The following is a 23083-nucleotide window of genomic DNA, read 5'->3' as shown; positions in this document are numbered from 1 at the left end:
TCCCAAATACCATCTGTTGTTCTTTTTAAAAAAATATATATATTTATTGATTAAGATATTACATATGTGTCCTTATTCCTTCATCCTCCCCCCACACACTCATGTCCTCACCCTCCTATTGTCTGTGTCCATTGGTTAGGCTTATATACATATATACAAGTCCTTTGGTTGATCTCTTCCCCTTACCCCCACCATCCCCTACCTTCCCTCTGGGTTTGACATTTTGATTGATGTTCTTTTAATGCTGAGAAAATTGTGCTTAATTGCGCTTAGTTTTTCAGATAAAGTGAATAACTTAATTTTATACCAACATCTGCATGTATGTCTCTATTCAGGTATATTTGTCTGTATTAAAAATGAAACTCTATTCTTTAAAAAAAAAGAGCTATTCCTAGTGTGTTTTCTATCTCAGTGAGTGACACCACTCTGCTCAAAAGAAAAACCTGGGGCACATCTGTGTCCCTTAATTGTACCTCACTCAACCTTATATCTGAATACTCAACTATGACCAACTTATTTACACTCATTTCCATGGTCTTCACCTTAATTCAGGTTACAATTTTAACCTGAGTATAAAAAAGAGAAGAATATGCCACCCCAAGATATTTCACTTTTATTATTGTTTAATTTAAATTAAAGGTACTTAAGAGATTAGCAGTCTAGGAGGGACACTCCTTTGTTACCCGGATATCAGGAAGATAAATCTCCCCTGTTCATGATACCCACCTTGTACCCAGGAGGGTAGAAAATATCTTTATCACCAGAGATAGAGAATTTAGGCCCCAAAAGTCTGTATGAACAAACCTTGTTACTGCTTCATCATTTTACTAGCCCAATGGTAGGCAAACTGCAGCTCATGAGCCACATTAGCTCTTTGGCCCCTTGAGTGTGGCTCTTCCACAAAATACCATGGACTGGGAGAATCTATTTTGAAGAAGTGGCATTAGACGAAGTTTAAGTTTAAAAATTTTGGCTCTCAAAAGAAATTTCAGTCATTGTACTGTTGATATTTGGCTCTGTTGGCTAATAAGTTTGCCAACCACTGTACTAGCCCATTCCCAAGTCCCTTTGTCTTGCCAATTATTCACAGATTTATTCTTTATGTGTTTAAATAGTATAAAAACTTTCTGCTTTCATCACTTCTCTGAGTCTCATATTTATGGGATCTTATAAATAAATATTATATTTGTTCACTCATTTATTCTGTTTATGTCCATTTAATTATTAGACAATCCAAAGGAACTACAAGAGAAGGAAAATTTCTTAACCCTAAAGTAGATTAGTACAATATTTTCTTAACATATTTCTCTCACACTAATCTTTCTCTGAACCATTTTCTTACATACTGTCAAATGCAATCCTTTTAAAGCTCAATTCTGATTATTTACCTTTCCTGCTTAAAATTCTCTATTAACTTATCTTCAGTATTACTATAAAATCAAACTTCTATGACATGGTTTCTATCCCTAGATCACAGACCCTGTTTATCTCTCCAAACTTATTGCTGCTCATCAGTTCATTTCTTACCCAATGTAACATGCCACGTGTTCTCCTTCCTGTGAAATTCTGTTCCTTAAACCACTCCCCATATTTTCATTTGGTTCACTACTACTCATCTGTCAGCCCTCCTTCTACATATCATTTTCTGAAGGAAGATTTCTGTATCATACACACTTAAGTTCTATCTTAGTGATAAGTATTCCCATAGCCACAAAAATAGCAGAATTTATCATGCTATTTTAAGCATTTGATATATTTATTGTGGGCACAATTCCAATTGATATATTCTACATATGTACATATTCAAGAGAGCTTTACCCTTTTCAACTTTGGCCCAAATTTATCTATTTATTTGAAATGGTGGATCTTAAAAATGACTACAGGTTTTCTCACCGTGCAGAATATAGTCAAACACTGCTACAGTTAAATATTTTGCCCTTTGTTCTCACTGCATGATTTACAACAATAATCTGCTTTGTGTTGATATTTACTGCTGTGTTGCTGACAATTACTTGAAAGAGAAGTTGGTGTACTTCACTGGGCTGAAAAAGTTAGCTAAATCAGAAGGCAGGTCTAATTATGCAAATACCCTGTTTCCCCGAAAATAAGACAGTGTATTATATTAATTTTTTCTCCCAAAGTTGCGCTAGGTCTTATTTTCAGGGGATGTCTTATCTTTCAATGTGCTAGGTCTTATTTTTGGAGGATGTCTTATTTTTGAGGAAACATGAAAATATGTGGCTAAATTGACTTGCACATGCATGATACATATAATAAAGCTCTCTTTGGCATCGCATGCATGTGTTTCAACCTGTCATTGTCAATTGTGAATTTGGTTGACATTTCTATTATAGAAAAAGGTGAATAGTGATATTAAAATATTTCTTCTAATTCATTTCCTTTCAATATGCATAAATCTTTGTACCAGGACACTAGTGAATCCTATATAATAAAAGCCTAATATGCTAACAGTTCAGTTGTCCACTTGTCTGCTCAACCAATCAAAGCGTAATATACTAATGACTTGAGAAGGTCACTCAACTACTCACTATGTCATGCACTGACCATGGGTGGGGAACCAGTTGATTGGTTGACCAGTCGCTATGACATGCACTGATCACCAGGGAGCAGACACTCCATCCAGCAGATTAGCTTGCTGCTGGGGTCTGGCTGATCGGGATTGAGCGAGACTGGCCAGACATGCCCTGGAGCTCTCCCATGGTCCCTCCCTGGCTGGCCAACCTCCTCCGTCCTTCGCTGGCCCTGATCATTGGTCAGAGGGTGGGAGGTAATTAACCAAAGACCATCTTATTTAATAAAAGTCTAATATATAAGTCTACCAAACATTGGAACAACTGGTTGTTATGATGCACACTGACCACCTGGAGGCAACACTCAATGCAGGAGCTGCCCCCTGGTGGTCAGTGTGCTCCCACAGGGGGGACACCACTCAGCCAGAAGCCTGGCTCATGGCTGGCAAGTGCAGACTCAGTGATGGGAGCCACTCCCACCTCCTTGGCAGTGCTAAGGATATCCAACTGACATCCCTCAAGGGCTCCCAGAATGCAAAAGGGCACAGGCTGGGCTTAGTGCACAAATTTTATGCACTGGGCCTTTAGTATATAATAAAGATATATTATCTCATTTATATCTGAATTAACTTCCTTTACTTAATGTTCATTTGTAAAAGCGGCACATTTAAAATATATACCATTGGCCCTAGACAGTTTGGCTCAGTGATAGAACCTTGGCCTGTGGACTCAAGAGTCCCGTGTTTAATTCTTGTCCAAGGCACATATCCCAGTTGTGAGCTCGATCCCCACTTTGGGGCATGCAGAAGGCAGCCAATCAATTATTTTATCTCATCATTGATGTTTCTAACTCTCCCTTCCTCTCTAAAATCTATAAAAATATATTTTAAAATAAATTTTAAAAAATGCATACCATTGAACTGGTACATTTTCTTAGCAAATCAACAATCATTAATCCATGCAATATTTCATGGGTAAACACTAGGATATCTGAAAGATAAGAATTTAAAGTATATCCTCTAATATTTTAGTGCAATAATTATGAACATTTTAATATTTTCTGCTTTTTGGAGAAAGAATGCTTTCTCTCTCACAAATTAAAGTAAAATATTTAAAAATCATGGGACCTAGTTCTTCATACACTTCCCCTTCTTTCCTTCATTCTACCTTCTTTCTTCCTCCTTAATGACTTTCATCTATCCTCATTGGAATCAAAGAGCTTTCTCATAGAGTGGAGTGAGATTCATAGCCAGGTACTGTAGCCTGCTATGAATTTGGTTTGTACTTAAATGCAGCATATATAAATACTGTGTATGAACAGATTTCTAAATGGGAAAATCAAGGGAGTGGTATATCTTTAAAAGTAGATATTTTAAAAAGAAATTTACTTTAAGCGCTGTTCAAGTTTTTCAGATAAATTTTAGTCAATTTCTGTGACCAAAAAAGAAAACCTTTCACCCAGAAAGATGAGAGATGAAGTTATTCTATTTCAACTAAATAATGCTTTGGAATTTCACCTCACCCATTAATGGAAAGGTTTGTTTGTTTGTTTCTACAATATTTTGCTTTTAGGTTTCTGATAAAGGAATGAGATAATAGAGACAGTGAGATTTGGAAAAGACATAAGGGAAGAAATTGAATATGAGGACACAAGTCAGAAGATATTATATCCATTTTCACCATTACAAGCAATGGCATAGAGGCTATATAGCACAAGGTATTTTCCACTTTAGTTAAGTTGCTCTAGCCTAATTTCCCCCTCAATACTCATACACACCAGCAGAAATTATTTAGCTATATAACTAAAATGGGAACTGAGTCTCTAACTACAGTGTGTATTAAAGGATAACGCTTCACCTAAGATCAACCAATCATTTCACTCCATATTTATCGGGCCAAAGTGATTATCCAGGGATGAGTGTTTTATACATTTCAGACCATTCAGAGCCCCTTGTTGTTTGTTTCAAACAAATAGTTATTTTATTTTCTCTGTTATTGAATATTGCTACTTGGAGATTCCACCCCATGGAAAATTTCTCTGCAACAGGTAACGATAAACCTAACACAGCCAAGCAAAAATGGAAGGCAGAAAGTTGGTTTCTGCAGGCTTCCACCCTCTTAATAACAGTTATCTCTAAAATCAAATATTCTGAAGTTAGGGTTTTGTGGATCAATATATTCTACCTTTATTTTTGCCTTTGGTAACTTTTTTAAATATAAATTTTATTAAAATACCAGAGGTCCACTACCCAAAATTTGCGCACTGATAGGGTCCCTAGCAGCTGGTGGTTGTTGGGTACTCCCTCCCTTTCCCCGGCTGGCCCTACCTCCTGGATGAACTTCCAGTGGAGGGGATGATTTGCATACTACGCTTTGATTATATAGGATAGAGTACATTAGAGAGAAGTGCACAACAACATGTAACTAAATGAACTTTTACAAAATGAACACAATAGATTAAATCAATCACTTTGGGTTCAGAGTAATTTGAATAGGTAGACTACTGTATGTATCCTTCTCCTTCAAAGAAAGTAAATGAAATTCTTTCTTGTATTTGAAGTAAAGTGTGCTGGCAACAACCTTACCTGTGTCCACTCATTAGTTTGTGGATCATAGGATTCCATGGTGTTGAGATATGTCTGCCCATCGTAGCCACCAACGGCATATAACCTGTCACCAAGGAGACAAACTCCAACAGCATCTCTGGGCATGCTCAAAGGAGCCACAGTGGTCCATGTGTCTGTTTTGGGATCATATCTAAAATGTAAAGATAATAAGACATATTCTAACATATTCAACTTTTACTATATGAATGATGCCCACCCAAAAAGCAAGCCATGAAAAACAAAATTGTGAATTTTGTTTTTTTTTTCTAAAAGCTAAATTTTTTTTGAGCAAAGTGTTCAAGGGCTAATATTCACAATGTTTAGCTCTCTAAACTTTATGGTATTTAAAACATATGCCTAGATTCTTATTTATAAAGCTGCAGTCATTTAACAAAATGAGTATGAAAATCGTTTATTTTCATAAGGAAGTCAGATATGCAAATAATTATTTGTCACAGCATAATCAAAGTGTTATGATAAAGAAACAGAAGTAATTGTTAAAAACCGGAGAGAAGTATGCAATACTTCACTATTGACCTCTCCATTAAACCTGTTCTGAAAGTCTGGCCTAAGTTTGCTATATATAAAAACTTGTGTAAAAGTATTGAAGTATTAATAAAAATGCATAACACCTTTAAGGAAAGCAGGTGTGCGGTATAGCTAAGTTTAAGGATGTATGAAACAGTAGAGTGTCAAAAAGGGTGTATGTGTTTTTTTAAAATATGTTTTTATTAATTTGAGAGAGGGGTTGATAAAGAAAGAGAGGGAGACACATCTATGTGAAAGAAACAAAATCAGCTGCCCCCTTCACAGCCCTTACTGGGGATCCAGCCCACAACCCAGGCATGTGCCCTGACCAGGAAACTAACCAGTGACCTTTGGGTATATAAGAGGATGCTCAACCAACTGAGCCACACCAACCAGGGCAAGGTGTTTTGTGATCAACTTATGGATGTTTGATTCCCAGAGTAAGATGGTGTTTTGTGTTTTCTCAATAGGAAAATAGGGAGCCTTTGAAACTTGGGAAAATAATTACAGCATTAACAGAACTATATCTTAGTGATATAACTCAGGATTTTTTATAAGGGAGATATTGGTAAATCAAAAAAATAAAGAAGGGGATATAAATTATTATGCTGAATTTAAACCAAAATTAATCTAATTTTCAGAAAGTTTGACTACCATACAGTAAATACAGATATTTTATATTTTAAGTAACAAAAATCTGAAGAATAATTTTGTTAATGACCTTTACTTCAGCAAAAATAAAATGAATTATTAAAACATCTCTTTGCCTTTAATCTTCAACCATAGGTTCAGATACAGGAACAAGAAAGCTAGTAAGAAGTAAAAACCTCGGCAGAGTAAATGCAAAGGAATGGGGGTGGGGGGGAGGAGTAAAAGCTGGGTGGAGGTGGAAAATAAGGGAAAATGGGGACATCTAAAGAGAAAGATGCAAATTGAGCTAACCTCTGTGATGCCCACCAGCCAATCAGGGGTGAGTATGCAAATTAACCCAACAAAGATGGTAGGTTAATTTGCATATGCAGATGCTGAGCGGCCTGGGTCCAGAGAACATTCTCATGACCCAGGGCAAGCATATCTTGTAGGCCTGCATGTAGGCCATGAGTGGCCGGGGTCCCAGAATGCCCCTGGCCACTCCAAGCCTATGGGTGCCAGCACCATGGCAATGCGGGGGATGTTCCTGCCTTGCAGTCACTTGCGTGTGTACCAGCACCAAGCAGTGGCCTGGATCCATGTCCCTAGTCTGACACCCACAGTGCGGGACTGGCTGCTGGCCTTGGGGACGTGCTCCCATGGGAGTGGGGACATGCTCCTAACCCAGTGGACACAATACAGGGGGTCCTCTGCATATGAGCTGCAGAGGAAACACCTTTTCTTTTCTTTTCTTTTTTGAAATATTTTATTGACTTTTTTTTTACAGAGAAGAAGAGAGAGGGATAGACAGTTGAAAACATTGATGAGAGAAAAACATTGATCAGCTGCCTCCTGCACACTCCCCACTGGGGATGTACCCCCAACCAAGGTACACGCCCTTAACAGGAATCAAACCAGGGACCCTTCAGTCTGCTGGCTGATGCTCTGTCCACTGAGCCAAACCAGTTCAAGCGTAAACACCATTTCTGACCACTCATTGGCTAAACTCCCTGTATGCCACCACTTTCAGTGTTCCTGGTAACTTGGGTTATGAGAATTCAAGAAGGTGATCTAGGGTTTTTCCACCACACTCTTCGAGGAAAAACAAAGGTCTACTGTTGGAGGAGCTAAGAAATGTCATATCCTGTGCTAGCCAGTTTTGCTCAGTGGATAGAGCCTTGGCCTGCTAACCACAGGGTCTGGGTTTGATTCTAATCAAGGGCATGTACATAGGTTACAGGCTCCTTCATGGCCAGGGTCCAGGTCAGGGCTGGTGCAGGAGGCACCCAATCAAAGTGTCCCTTTCACATTGATGTTTCTTTCTGTCTCTCCCTCTCTCTTCCATACTCTCTAAAAATCAATGGAAACATATTCTCAGGTGAGGATAAAATAAAAGAAAGAAAGAAATGTCATATCCTATGAAAGACACATCTTTAAAAAGCCTAAAGAAAGTTGGCATTTTTTCATGATGAAGGGATTGGAGTTCATGTTGATGAAAACACCTTGGCAGCTGTGATGGTTGGCAGTGGCCGCAGCAGCGAGGTGATGGGGCTGGTGCCTTCCCCTGATCAGCCCATTCACCTCCTGCAGAGGAACGGGCCTAAGCCAACAGTCAGACATCTCCTGAGGGCTCCCAGTCTGTGAGAGGGGGCAGGCTTGACTGAGGGAATTTCCCACCCACTGCACAAATTTTGTGCACTGGGCCCCTAGTCCGTAATAATATCTCTAAGGACAGCAAAGAGGCCTTTCTGTTTTATTGCCGTGGCCTTGCACAACTTATAAGAAACACTTGGTAATTAAACTCCATGATTGTTGACTCCTCTGTTCAAACTACAGGTTAAGATAAGCTACTCTCAAGGCTACATTCTTCCATCCAACTCCTCCCTGCTGTTTTAACAGTTTCAGGATAATTTGCTCATCCTCTCCTTTTTTCCCTTTATCTTATTGCTGATAAGGGGTAGGGGGAAGCTGAGGGTAGGACTGAATGAAAAATTTTGTTTTTGTTTTGTTTTTTACAAACACAGCAAATATACTCTTTCTTTCTGTTTTCAATCTTGTTTTTCACCAGTTGAAACTTTCAACCCACAAACTCTTAAAACAAAGAAACAAACACACAAAAAAGCTAAAGAAACCTCACCTATAGTTTACTAGTAATAAAGAAGGTTGTTATAACAAATGATTGGAAGTACCCCAAGGATCAGTAATTCATGTTTTATAGAGAATATTCATGTTATTCAAGATAATACATGCAATTACACTCCATGGTTAAAAAAGTTGGGACAGCCTATAAAACAAGAGACTGGTTGAATGCTTGCAAAACCAGGACCACTTTAAAGCACAGGCTGTCTAGCAAATCAAAATGCAATTTTACATGCAGCAAGTAATAAATGCAACCATCACAAAGAGACACAGATATATAGAAACACAAACACAGACACAATCTATGCCATCATAATCTTCTTTATAATATTTAAATTTATATCATGAACATTTTGACATTTATAAATATGTATTTTAATGAGGACCAAAAATAAGTAGACAGAGAAGAAAAGACACCACAAGGAGTCAAATAGTATATTTATACACAGAATGACTGAATTTTTCAATTAAAAACAACAACAGTAATAATAAATAAATAAGAAGTAACTGTCATAAATTAAATGTGATTTTAAAACATAACAAAATGAGTGGACCTTATTTGGATCTCAATTTAAACAAACCAACTATTAAAATATGTTTAAGACATTTTAGAAATTTTAATTTTGGGCATCAGAGTTTAATAAGCCATTATTGAACTTTCTATTAGTTGTGATAATGATATTGTGACTATGTTGAAATATAAAGCTCTGATTATTTTATTTGCTTGTTCCTGGGATGAAATCAGATATATATTCAGCAAAAACGACATCATGAATAATTTATTTAAAATAATATTTTAGGAAAAAGGAAGGACAGTGAAGGTGAATGAATAAAACAAGAATGACAGATTGGTGATGGTTGTTGAAGCTGGGTAATGAGTGTAGGGGAATATATTGTATTGTTTATTTTTTGTTTGTCAGAAAATTATTGTTGTAAATATAACTTTAAAAGGAAGAATGTATAATATACTTTAATTTTGGCAAACAGTGAGCATTTTTTTATTTCATTAATTCTTCAATAGAAACCAATCTAGCTTCTGTCACAATCAATTCACTAAAACTGCTTTTTTTGAAGTCATATATTAGTCCTCAATTAATTTTTATTTAGCTTTATAGAATTCTTTTCAGCAGCTTGTCTATGAGGCAGACTTCATTTATCACTTTGGGAAAAGGCAGAAGAACAGAGAAAACAGCTAATAGTAATACACTAAGCAATAATAAATGAATTACTGAAAGCTTATGAATCTTCAAGTGGTATTCAAATATCAAAACAATTCTCAAATACTCATATTCCAGGATAAAATAAGAACACATTTGAGTGTGTTATATGCTTTAAAGATAATATATGCTTTAAAGATAATATCCTACATTTAGAAATATATATCATTTCTTTTACACTTTACAAACATTCCTGAAGAGAATTTTAAAAATCTAGTGCATTCTTTTATAAAATTTAAACCTTTGAATTAGATGTACCTCTCATTAATGGTAGGTAATATACTTTATATGTGTAATCCAATCTTTTATAATTAATAACTGGCAATGTTGTACCAAGTACAACTTTCTCTCCTCCCAAACAAATCCTCTTTCCCTGATATTTACAAAGTAATCTCATAAATTCAAAATTAACTATAATAATTATGCTTGTTTTCACATTAATAACTTTAAATTGATTTTCCTGTATTCAGAGTTTTATAAATTAAACTCTCAGCCTAGAGATATGCAGGACTGCTACCCCAAAATGAAACAAATGTTCGTTTGTTTTTGTTTGTATTTTTTTTTTAGCTTAGGGAAGGATTTATAGATGTATAATTATTTTCAAACAATTACTAATAGTGAACTCTGTCACTGTCATTTATGGTTTTTGACAAGATTTAGTTCTAAGCATTTAGAGAATGAGTTTCTGGTTTCCTGTTCACTAAAAAGAAAAAGGAAAAGGCAGGGGCTGCCTTCATATTTACGCTCTCTTCCTTTCCTACGTTTCACCATGGCCTTCCTGGTCAGAGTATGAGCTCTGCATCAGAAACTCTATTAAGGTTTATAGCCCTCAAGCAAGAGAAACACTGTACATACACCGTGGCTAAAATTGGCTGCAAAGGGAACACTTGCTCAAGGCAGATAGCAGTTAGAGAACAAAACCTAGTTTCTCATTGAAAATCCCTATTCAAGTTTTTCAGGTATCTTTAATTTTCAAGCAAGGTCATTTCTATAGCTTAAGGATAAGAATCAACCTTAAAATATTTAAAGGGGAATTGCTTAAAATATAAAAGCATTACTTTGATAGCAAATAGAATTGAAAATGCCCATTTTTCTAAGTTTATACGGCTAATTTTCAGCTAGAAAGCATATTAACAACACAGAAATGGCTTGTAGCCAGGTAGGTTTTCTTGTTAAACAAAGACAAATGAGGAAGCAAAGAAAAAGTAAAAGAAAATTAAAATAACCGAAAGAGCAGTCTTCAAATTTCTAGTAAAATAATTATGCAATCTATATTTGAATTGATTTTTAATAAACTATTTGTGAATTATGAGTAAAAATAAAATAATTTATTTTTCCTATAAACTGACATCATAATAGCTATCATGAGATTATCAAAGTGACTTTAAAATTATTCTTAATATCTATTTCTTCTTCAAGGTTTTCTTGGGATTAGGACTCTTTTTTGTTTTATTTAAATTATAGAATCAGGTTTTCAGTGTATATACCCACAATCACAATCCACAAGTGTTTATAATTTTTAAAAAATATATTTTATTGATTTTTTACAGAGAGGAAAGGAGAGAGATAGAGAGTTAGAAACATTGATGAGAGAGAATCACCGATCAGCTGCCTCTTGCACACCCCCTACTGGGGATGTGCCCGCAACCAAGGTATATGCCCTTGACTGGAATTGAACCTGGGACCTTTCAGTCCGCAGGCCGATGTTCTATACACTGGGCTAAACCGGTTCCGGCAACACAAGTGTTTATAATTTAATAAGGACTGCATTATACCTATAGTCAATTCACCTTCTTATGATTTTCAATCTTCTAATCCATAAAAATGGCATTCCCCTCCACTTATTTAAAACTTTTTAAGCTTTTATGAATAATGTTTTATTTTCTCTCTAGTATTTATTACTAGATATTTTAATAGTAATTTTATATATTAATTTTGTTATTTATTGCTCATATGTGGAAATATACTTAATTTTATAAATTGACTGAGTATATAGCAACCTTACTAATTCAATAATTCAAATAGTTTCTGCTTAGATTTGTTTAGATTATCATTAGATATTTATCATGCAAACTTGAATATTGACAGTTTTATTCATTCCTTTGCAAGTGTTATTTTCTTTCCCTTTATTGCGTTTCCAATGGTTAGTTACTCTATTAAATTGTTGAAGGACAATGGTATTGACAGCAACTTTTTTCTCAATTTAATAAAAAACTTCAATATAAAAGCCTAATACACAAAGTGTCCCCTCAGGCAGAGACCGGTTTGGCTCAGTGGATAGAGTGTCGGATGGGGACTGAGGGGTCCCGGGTTCGATTCTGGTCAAGGGCATGTACCTTGGTTTGCGGGCATATCCCCGGTGGGGGGTGTGCAGGAGGCAGCTGATCGATGACTCTCTCTCATCGATGTTTCTGACTCTCTATCTCTCTCCCTTCCTCTCTGTACAAAATCGATAAAATATATTAAAAAAACAAAAAACAAAAACAAAAAAAACAAAACAAAACAAAACAAAGTGTCCCCTCAGGAGTTCAACCAGGAGACCTGGAGTTCAATCACTCACTATGACCTGTGCTGACCACCAGGGGCAGTATGGAACAAAGGAAGACCCCTGCTGGCAGCTGGGGAAGGGAGACCCTGATTGGCTCTGATAGCTGGCCCTACCTACCTGTGCACACACTTCATGAACCGGGCCTCTAGTATTTCAATATCTTACTATCAATTTTTGTATTAATTTTACTTCCAAATTTGGTGAGAGTTTTTATTTTAATGGTTTTTTAGTTCTTTTCATGTATTTTTATTGATTTCAGACAGGAAGAGAGAGGGAGAGATAGAAACTCTGTCAATGATAAGAGATAATCCTTTATTGACTTCCTCCTGGCCTCTTGCACACCCACACTGGGAATCAAGCCAGGAACCCTGGCATGGGCCCTGACCCGGAATAGAACTGTGACCTCCAGGTTCTTAGATCAACACTCAACCCCTGAGCTATGCTGGTCGGGCAATGGGTATTTCCTTTTATCATTATTTTTGCCCTTACTTATACGTTTATTACTGTATTGAATCATGTTGATTAACTTGTCTATTTTAAATTAATCTTTTATTTTCATTTAGTAGCTATCAGCTGTTAAACTGTTTATACATTGTTGGGGGACACCCTATATTATATCAGGCTACTACACAAGAAGATTGGAAGAAGTGGGTATCCCAAAGGCAGGTGTTGTAGGTTCCTATTGTCTTGACACCCCTCTCCTACGAATTCTCATTACTGGTATGCAAAATTTTAAAATATATATATATATATATATATATATATATATATATATATATATATATATATATATATATTATTATTGATTTTTACAGAGAGGAAGAAAGAAGGATAGAGAGTTAGAAACATTGACCAGCTGCCTCCTGCACACCCCCTACTGAAGATGTGCCCGCAACTAAGGTACATGCCCTTGATTGGAATAAAACCCAGTACCTTTCAGTCCACAGCTTGAAGCTCTATCCACTGAGCCAAACCGGTTTTGGCCAGATATGCACACTTAAGGGTAAATGGGGTCCTGATCTGTTATTAGCCAGCAGTAGACTGATGTCTTTCAGCATCTTTTCTGATCCATTGTCTGGTTTCTAGTTTTGTTTCTAATCTTAAAGAGTTCTAATTAGCTACTTCTTTGTCTCTTTTCTATAGTACATTTTAAGCTCTATGTAGCACAGTGAAAAACACATCTGAAACAATGTACATTGAATAAGTAAGTAGATGAAGGTGACTTTTCTAATGGAGTATACCTCCTGGGCCTAAAATTGCTAGAACTTACTGCATAGTTTGGACATTGATTTTGTCCCCTAGGATGTTGTTCGTGGAGTGAGGCTTGGCTACAAAATTAGTTTTCTCTGTTTCATCAACCATTCTAATGTTCCTGTTCATGCTCAGTCTCTGTCTTATTACCTGATTTGATTTGAAATGCCAGTGTTCTTTGTGTGTAGGGTAGCCTGACTCTTAACATTTTTTTTCATAAATATTACATAAATGTACTTTAATACCACCATTATATAATACCTTTACATTTCTATAAGAATTATTGTCCTATAAATAAAATTTGTCCACTTACATATCCACCCATATATTTATGTTTAAAACAACATTGTACACTACTTCTTGCTATACCTAATGATTTATTTGCCTATAATTATAAACATTTTACATTATATGTGCAAAATAATTTTACAGCAATCCCTTGATTTATTGATGATGTATATGTTAAATCATCAATACAGAATATATGTTGTAGAAACTGCAAAAATGCTATTAATCTGCCACCTAGCATGAGCTTGAATAAGAATCAGGATAATGTCATGTGCTTCTGCATTACTTACACAGCTTATACCCACTGCACTCCTATAACTTAAAATAGCTATGCTTACTTAAATCTAATTTTGCACCATAAATGTATTCCTAGGCTGAATTATTTATGTCTCTGTTCACAAACGGCATTTCAATACATTATACAGTAAAGTTAGAAGGGAATATATGTATGGAATATCATTTCATTGGTAGCATTTATACAAGGTATTCACGGTAAAAGTAGGAGCCTCATCATATTCATTTTCTTTGACATTTTTCCCAAGAAGTTAGCAGTGGAAAATGTGAATACGCTGCCAGACTATTAGCGGTAATTTAAAAAAATGAATGAAAAATTAAATAAAACATAAATGATTGCATATTTGTGTATATAAAAGAATACAGAATGGCAATACAATTAAACATGTTTGTGTATTTTATCCAAGATGTGACTTAAGTATAAGCAGTGCCTGTACACTAAAGGCTATCATTTGCCATTGAACTTATTCTCAGTAAAAATAACCATATATCTGTAGAAAAAAAATATCTTGAGAGAGAGAACATTTCTCCCACTGACTACATACCACTTACAAGCATGAGTATCAAGGACGTGCTTTTCAATATCAAGAGGGAAATTGTTTTAGTCATCAGTGTGATCCACCAGATATTTTGTTCTTCATCCAGGTATAATTTAGGATACTGTCCTCACACCCTTTGAAGTTTTCTGTGGCCATGTGATTGGCTTATCACCAAAGTATACACAGAAGATAATTATATTTCTTGCAAGTAAAATTTTTAAGGGCCAGAGAACAATTTAGTACTGTGGCTTTTCCCTTTGGACATGGAGAAGAGCAGTGCTCACATTGCAGCTTAGCTGTCATTCTGGGTCCGATAGTAATGAAATCATGGAATTGTCATGGCTGTGTAGCAGGAGTAAGAACCATATACATTATCCTATCCCAGCTGATAAAACAATTAACCTCAATATTCCCTGTTCTCACTTCCCCAAATATCAGCATGTATCCTTATATAATAGGCAATCTCATCATGAGTTTTTATAACTTTCTAATTCTTAATACATACAATATAATAGTTCTAAGTGATGTGCAGGGACAAAATAAAACATATATAACAATAAGTTCTGGGTTGTTGAGCGAGCAAAGGAGAGAGATTGAGAGAAGAAACTCGAGGAGTTGATTTTACCTTTCCTAAACGTAGTTTTTACAATCCCTTGGACGAGGCATCAGTGTAATGTGCACCGTCTCTCACTTTAGCAGAGTCCTTGAGGTCTTACCTTTCTACATAATCGAGTAGCCGGGAACAGTGGTTTGAAGCAGGAGCATCATGACCTCCTACTGCATAAAGGAAACCATCACATGTAGCTACTCCAACACCCCCTCTTCTTTTACACATTGGAGCACACATGTTCCACTTATTTGTATGAGGATCATAATACTCCATTGAACTCAAACACGAGCTTCCATCGCGACCTCCAACTGAATACAACCTAAAAACACAATGGGAAAAACATGACTTAATACTGTAGTATGGATGACAAAATGTAGGAAAAGTAATGCCATTTAAAGATAAATGTAATCACAGTATGAGTCTCAAATATACTTGAAATACTACTTCACATGGAAATTTTTGTTAGAGGTACTCTATAAATAACTGCATGTGCCTAGAGTTCCCATCATTGCAATAAGCAGAATATCAAATGAAATTAAAACAATTTTAATTTTCTAACCTGCTATTTCTAGAATGTTAGATAGATTTACACTGCTTATGCCCATACTATAATAATTCAAGATTTTAATATATTATTTAAATACAGATTGAAGAATTATTATTTAAAATGTAGAAAAAGACATATTTACCCCCAATTTTTCTTGAAAATTACCATAACCAAAAGAAAACGGATTCTCTTACTTGGTGAGCAATTGATTTGCACTGGCAAGTAAACCATGCCTACTTCTTGTGTTCTGTCCCTATTATTTAGAATGCCAACAAAATGGAATAACTAAGCCAGTATTGTCATAACATCAGCTTCCTTAATCAGTGCTTAACCTATAGCTAATATGTTACATAGATAAGTCTTTACAGGAAAGATGTGTGCAGTCATGTTAATATGCCTGAATATTGCTGAAACTTATTACTTACTACACTCATTTTCCTATAGTTATTTCATTAATGACAGATATACTACAGACCTGGGAAAATAAGTGCTACAACATAAATGATACTTAAAAGATTAAAAATATACTATTTATAATAAAACAGTTCTTTTCTATTTGGTCATCGCTATGAAAATTTCATCACATTGAGTAACAGAGTTGCATTTATTTATTAATTTGCTCAACACACGTTTTTAAATGCCTAGTTTATGCCACTCACTTCACCTAAAGTTTTGCAAATATGTCCATGAGCAAAACAGGATAAATATTCCTGCACTCAATTCTTCTGAAATAAGGGGTAGACATAACAAACAAAAATAAACGCATACACTTCTTTATAAAGACTGGGTGCTGTGGACATAGACAGAGCAGGGAAGTGGAGTCAAGTGTGCAATGGTAAGAGCGGGGTTGTGGTTATAATTTTAAATATATCATCAGGAAAGGTCTCACTGAGAAGATGATGTTTGCACAGAAATTTGAAGAAGACAATGGTGGTTGGATGTGAGTTCAGGGATATCTCACAAACAAGATTCAAGGCAGACAGAACAGGTGACTACCAAGTTCCAGGAGCATCAAGGAAGCCAGTGTGGCTGGAGCAGAGATTGAGGGGGGAGTGGCAGATAAGGTGAGAGGTGGAAGGTACAGGGTGAATTTCATGCAGGTATTTGTAGATATTGACTCTGAGTGAAACAGGAACCCATAAGACATTTTTTTTTTTTTTAAGAAGAAGGTGATATGATTTGCTTGGTTTTATATGGTTAGATGTTATTAGGATAAAAATTTTGTCTTATTAGTGGACATTGTGCTTAATACATTGGTAAATAGACAATTCGGTACTTTTCAATTTATAAATAAATATATACTGCTAAGTATATAATTTAATTCAGGTCTTATATTTACAAATTTATGCTCTATTATATTTTACTAACTCTAAAACAAGGTAGTTAAACTGATTCAAATACTGGAGAGTTATTTTTTAAAGCTGTTTTAAGTTTCTTTGAATGCCTGCCATCATAAAGTGTTTCTGATTGCCCTAGTGTGACTTTTATGGACATAATGCTTTTTCGCTTGATTACTCAACAAGTTGTCTGCCAGCTCTCAATCTTGCTACATGTTGATATTAACTAATAGGAGCATTTTGAAGAACAAGTATCGGACAATTTAACCTGCAAAAGCACCCAGAAGTGAAATAATTATTCACTCAGAAGATTTTTATCTTCCTAAAAACTTTCTGAAATCTGAACTTCACTTATGTTTTTGTTTTATTTATATTGAAGATTTATCTTAAGGGAAGTATGCAATAGCTTAATGTATTATTATTAAAATTTAAATGTTCTTGAAGGAATTTTGCCTATTAGGTATCTTCCCACGAGGCACCTAGTTTATATATAAGAAAAGCATTCCCTCTTTTGTCTATTGTTTTAAAGGACTTATTGATTTTAAGCTGTTCTATTTATTTATACACATAACAGTGATAAATTATGGTTTTGCTACATCTGAACTCAGTGTTGCTGACAATACATTATTTCTGTGCAGCAATATATCATACATTTTCTTTTTCTGAGATTATTAAATATGCTAACATACACAAATATATAGCAAAATGTATATAATAGTAATTGTAATTAATATAACATATTGCTTACAATAAAAAAGTCAATATTGAGCCTATTACAATAGTATAGGTTTTTATTTGAAAATTAAACAATCCTATAAAGTTTGTTATGTTATTATTGATTATCCTAGCTAATAAAAAGGAATAGGCAATTGTCATGCCATCACAACTATGGCAGTACCCATAGCCACAAGACCGTGGTGCCCAGGCCCCTCAGCCCCGCTGGAGTCCCCCAGTCCTTTCATCCCAGCAGGGGGTGGCAGGCACAGTGCAGCTGGACCTGCCCTCAGCCCCCAGCCACCCAAGGCCAGCCCGAGATGCAGGCAAGCCTTAGATGTTGGCTGCTCAGCCACCTAGGGCTGGCCCAAGGCACAGGCAAGCTTCGAATGGCAACTGCCCAGCCACCCAGGGATGCCCAAGGCTCGGGTAACCAGGGCTGGCCAAGGCTTGCACTGTTGGCAGTGGCAGCAGCAGAGGTGTGATAGGGGTGTCTGCTTCCCCTGATCACCAGGTCGCCTCCTGCCCCTGAGAGCTCCTAGACTGTGAGAGGGGGCAGGCTGGGCTAAGGGATCCCCCGCTAGTGCATGGATTTTCATGCACTGGGCCTTTAGTTTAATATAATTAATAGTACATATATTACAAACCACTATTCATTCAGTCTCTCTTCTGTGTAAACCTCCCCTAATAAAGTCTAATAACACAAGGGATTATAGAAGAAAGAAATTTATATAATGCTTTAATACAAATGACTTAATTTTTGACAATTCATTTTGTAAAATAAGTGTTTTATAAATATGTATGGTAAATACTACTTTATAAGTTATTTACTAAAGCCTAAGCTAGGTTACCAGTGGTTTCTTTTACTTGATATCTAGCTTTTTTAATGCCCTTCACAGTACTATATAGTCTATAGATCAGTAATAAAATTATTGTAACTTTAATAATATAACATAAATTATTTATGTTAGGGAAAAACTAGTTGAAAAGAATAAATACACTATTTTTTCCCCCTCAAGAATAAGCTGTGAAAAAGAAATTTAAAAAAATTAACTTATGTAAAATATATGAGAGTGTCCTTTAGGACTGCTTTATGGATCTACTGTTAAAATTAATAAATATATTTCAGTATTTAAAAAGATTTTAAAATTGTGTACTTTACAAATATATGCTATTAACCATTATCTATAATTTACTTATTTTGAAACAGACATTTGCTAAGTGACTAAAACTTTAAATGTAAAAACAAATAAGAACAATAATAATAATATTACTGTATTTACATTAAAGCTATAAAAATACCCAAGGATATAAAAAACGATATTCTAAGCAGTTAGAATAAATGCTAAAAGGTATGCATCAAACTTTACGGACAATTATCAAAGGTTATCTTCTCAGATCTCCCCTCAAAATCTATTTAAATATAGTGTAGACTGATTTCCTGCTATGTTACTACAAGGACAAGTTCGATGTTGAGAATCTGAAGACCAAGAAGAATCTGTTCTTTGAAAAGATAGAAAGTGACAGCTGACAGTTTCTCAGGAGAAAGGAAATGTGACATTTTAACTTATAGTTGAAAGATGAGTAGAAATTTGAAAGATGAAGTAGGGGAGAAAGCAGGGAGAACATTATGCGTAAAGACAAGGGTCATGAAAGGTCATAGAAGGTGATAAATAAAGAGTGGCAGGTATGTCATGTTGATGGAAGTGGTTGTAGTGATGGGAGGAAAAGAAGAGATACTGTTAGTAGAATGAGAAGATTCAAAGGAGAATGAAGGTGGTCAGTCCTGCTATAGAGCTGGAGTTTCATTCTGAGGCAATGAGAAAATGAGAAAAAAAATATTCTCAGAAATCATCAAGTCATAGTTCAGTTTTCTCTGCATATTAACTAGTATTTCCCTTGCAAGGCAAACATTGGCAGGGAATCAGAAATATTCCTGACTTTAGCAAACTCTTGTAGAATTTTGCTGAGTATGGCAAGAATCTCAGTCACCCCTACTGCTTTCCCAATTGCATGTGTTTATTCAGCATGCCCATGAGTTTTACCTAAAGTTTAGCGACCAGGTGTCAGTGTGTTGAAGTCTAGTTGCCATGTGACTGGGTATCACATATTGACTAGTCTAGTAACTACAAAATAACAGTTGCAGGAAATAAAGCATGTATTAGGATATGGGTCAAATGTGTGTAACGTGGCTTTGCAGATACTGAGAACCAGGCTGTTCCCATTTTTAACTATGTCATACGTAGAGTCTCACCTCTGCCATGAACTGTAAAGAGTCTGAATTTAACCCTTCTTGGCAGCTAACAGATTGCCCTGTCCCAGCTGAGAGAAGACACATGATTCCTGGGTCAGAGAAAAATTACTTTATTACTCACCGCACAATAGGTAGTATGAGCTTCATGTTTATATTGCTGCTTCACGTTCCCCCAAGTCCCACCAGGCTGATGCAAAGAGACTCGGGTAAATGCTGCACACACTGGGTTTTTCTCACATTTGAAGGTCACTGAGTTTATGAAATGCTTATTCGTTAAAAGAGGATGCCAACAAACCTACCTAACCTTTGCTCTGAAGAAGAAACAATTTTGCTCTCTGCCCCAAAGAAAGACACTGTTTCTATCTTCCAAACCTGTCTGATTTACAAATGCTCTGAATAAGATAGTATGAAAAAAAGTTGCCAATACTTCTTGTTTGGAAAATGTACAGTAATGCTAAAACCCGATGGCTAAATTATCTATGAACCCTATTGTCCTGATGTGCTAAGGTTATTCTTACTATCACAGCCATAGTTCACGTGGCAGGATGACAGAAGAGTGGAAGAAAGAGTACATCTTCTGCCTTTAAGATTCCATCTTTTAAGTGCACAGCTCACATCTTACATGCCATTGGCCAGAACTCAGTCACATGGCAATACTTAACTGGTAAGATGCTGGAAATGTTCTTATTCTAGGTGACCATCTGCCTACCTAACAATTGGTGTTTATATCGTCATATGAAAAAGAGCGAATGAGTATTAAGAGATACTTAGAAGTTTCTGACCCAACACTAAGCCTTTTCCAGTCCTGTGTGCCTTTGTGTCTTCTATCTTAAGTACCTACTTATTATAGGGGCTAGGTTGCTTCTCCTTCATCTCTCATCAATGAATTCAGCTGTGTCTCTACTAGACAATCTTTCATCATATTACTTTGTCTTCTTCCAGAAATATTTCCAATGTGTATCCCACGTAAAGTTATTTAGTACTTGCCATACTTTATCAATAGTGCATACTCCAGAAATGGCTATGGAAAGTGCCTCCAGTCATATGTTCTAAATATTTTAAGGTTTTACTGATTAGCCTGTGATATTAATTATGATTTTGATTCATAATATGGTTACCCAGATGGTATGTTGTTATCACTTTCTTTGCATAATAAAAGTGTAAAAATTTCACAACCCCCATAACATAAACACTTCGAAGCAGCTACCTAGAGCCATGACTCTGTTTGATCCTTTGTGTCCCAGTGAGAACTCTAATTTAGTCCCAAAAGAAGGCTTGTTGATAGATCCTGCTGTCAGAATACTTCACCTCTGCCATTCAGCGAACCTATTTGTGAGAAATACTTGTTGAGGAGCCTGATAGTACAGTGAGTGTATGTTGGGAAGCTGACAACAGGTTGCATGCTGCTTTTGTTCCTCCTTCTAGAAATGCAGATGCATGGGGCAAACTCAGAATGAGACTTGCTGCCATTAAAACATGGCTAGCATGCAATATTGTGGGTTAAAGTTTGGAAGAAAATACTTACCTTAATGCATTAGAATGTGCCCATATTTCCTAAAAAGAAAGACAACTCACCATTTTAAATATGTGAATTAATTTGGGTCAATTAACCACATCCCAACACTTGGTAGAATTCAACAGCCTAAACCTGATGGAAATGGCTGCTTCTATGCTTAATTCCTCCCTCTTTCCTTGCCAACTCATGCTCTACCCCTCTTAAAATTCTGCATTCCCTTTCTTTGTTGTTTTGATATTTCCTGACACTATTTTTCTCAAGTCTAATAAACTGCATCCTGTTAGTACTGATCTTGCCACATGGAATGTCGTGCCCATAAAGAGCTTGAGTTGTTTTAGGCTGTCACTCCAGAGCAGTCTTCCCAAACTTCTCTCACAATGAGAATCACCTGGTGGAGTTGTTAAACTACAGATTCCTGAATTCCAACTGAGAAGTGCTAAACTAGAATTTTTGGGAACATATAGGTAAAATTGTACACTTAACTAGTTTAGCACTTCTTAGTTGGGATTCAGGAATCTGTAGTTTAACAACTCCACCAGGTGATTCTCATCGTGAGAGAAGTTTGGGAAACACTGTTCTAGAGAGTTTTCAAATGTCCCTGAAGATTAGGTGAAAATCTGAGGAGAAAAACTAAGCGGACAGTCACAAGTTATTAGGAGTAAACAACAGAAAGAAAATCAAAGCAGAGAGATGAGTATGTGAAAAGGCAAAAGGGTGTGAACTACCAAAGCATGTTCAAGGAATCAGAGGGATTCAGTATGTCTGGGACATAGGATGACTGTAAGGCCAGGGTAAAAGTGAAGAGGAGAAAAAAGAAGAGTTCAAAATCATAAAAGATACAGTATTCCAGACTGTGGAGCCTGGTATTGGTTGTGCTCAAATTGGGGAACACATGAATTATCTGTTGTTTCTGATACATTCTAATACTGAGGCATGATTTATCAAATAATTCCTTTGAACCACTGGAGTACATCTTAGCCAATCCACTATTATGATGGAATTTCTTTGAACAATTACACATTATTCTTCACCAGAGTGATCTTTATAAATCTGAAATGCAAGCATGTCACTGCCCTATTTTAACCTTTATAACATCTTTACCTTAGCCAAGTTGTTATGTAACCTGAGGCCTGCTTTTATATCCCATCTGTTAGGGCCACTGTCTCTCATTATATTCCAACCACCAAATTCAATGCTCTTCCATTTGTTTGCATTTCACACTCAAGGATTTGACACAAATTGTTCCTTCTCCTTGCTTCTCATTGATTTCCCCACTTTCTGGAAATCTGTTAAATCAATCAAGTCCCAGCTTAAAAGTCATTTCACAACCTCCATGTCCCCCAGGAGGCAAATTACAATCCTACCAAGTGAGATTCAGTAAACAAGGAGTTTCATTAAAAAAAATTTGTTTGATTCTAAGATAATACAAATTTTAATATAAATTTCTTATTATATAAAAGCTTATGTGAATTTGGAGTTCCACTTTTAGAAAAGACAATATTGAAGTTTGAATACAAAAATAGAAATAGGGTAT

At 35.8% G+C, this 23083-nt stretch overlaps 1 protein-coding gene across 2 annotated transcripts in view; it reads right to left on the bottom strand.

The window, feature by feature from the left end:
• KLHL1 (kelch like family member 1) overlaps window positions 1-23083 on the bottom strand; it is a gene marked incomplete at its 5' end in the record, with an annotated part of 314402 nt that overhangs the window by 2301 nt on the left and 289018 nt on the right. For both annotated transcript variants that reach the window (XM_084879715.1, XM_084879716.1), the window contains 2 exons: window positions 5117-5288; window positions 15288-15500. In XM_084879715.1, coding sequence (XP_084735841.1) covers window positions 5117-5288; window positions 15288-15500 — 385 coding nt within the window. The remainder of the gene's footprint in view (window positions 1-5116; window positions 5289-15287; window positions 15501-23083) is intronic.

Source organism: Pipistrellus hanaki, assembly GCF_964339955.1.
Source record: "Pipistrellus hanaki genome assembly, chromosome: 3".
Classification (NCBI taxonomy): domain Eukaryota; kingdom Metazoa; phylum Chordata; class Mammalia; order Chiroptera; family Vespertilionidae; genus Pipistrellus; species Pipistrellus hanaki.
Note: the sequence above shows the minus strand (reverse complement) of the source record. Positions and strands in the feature narration are given on the sequence as shown.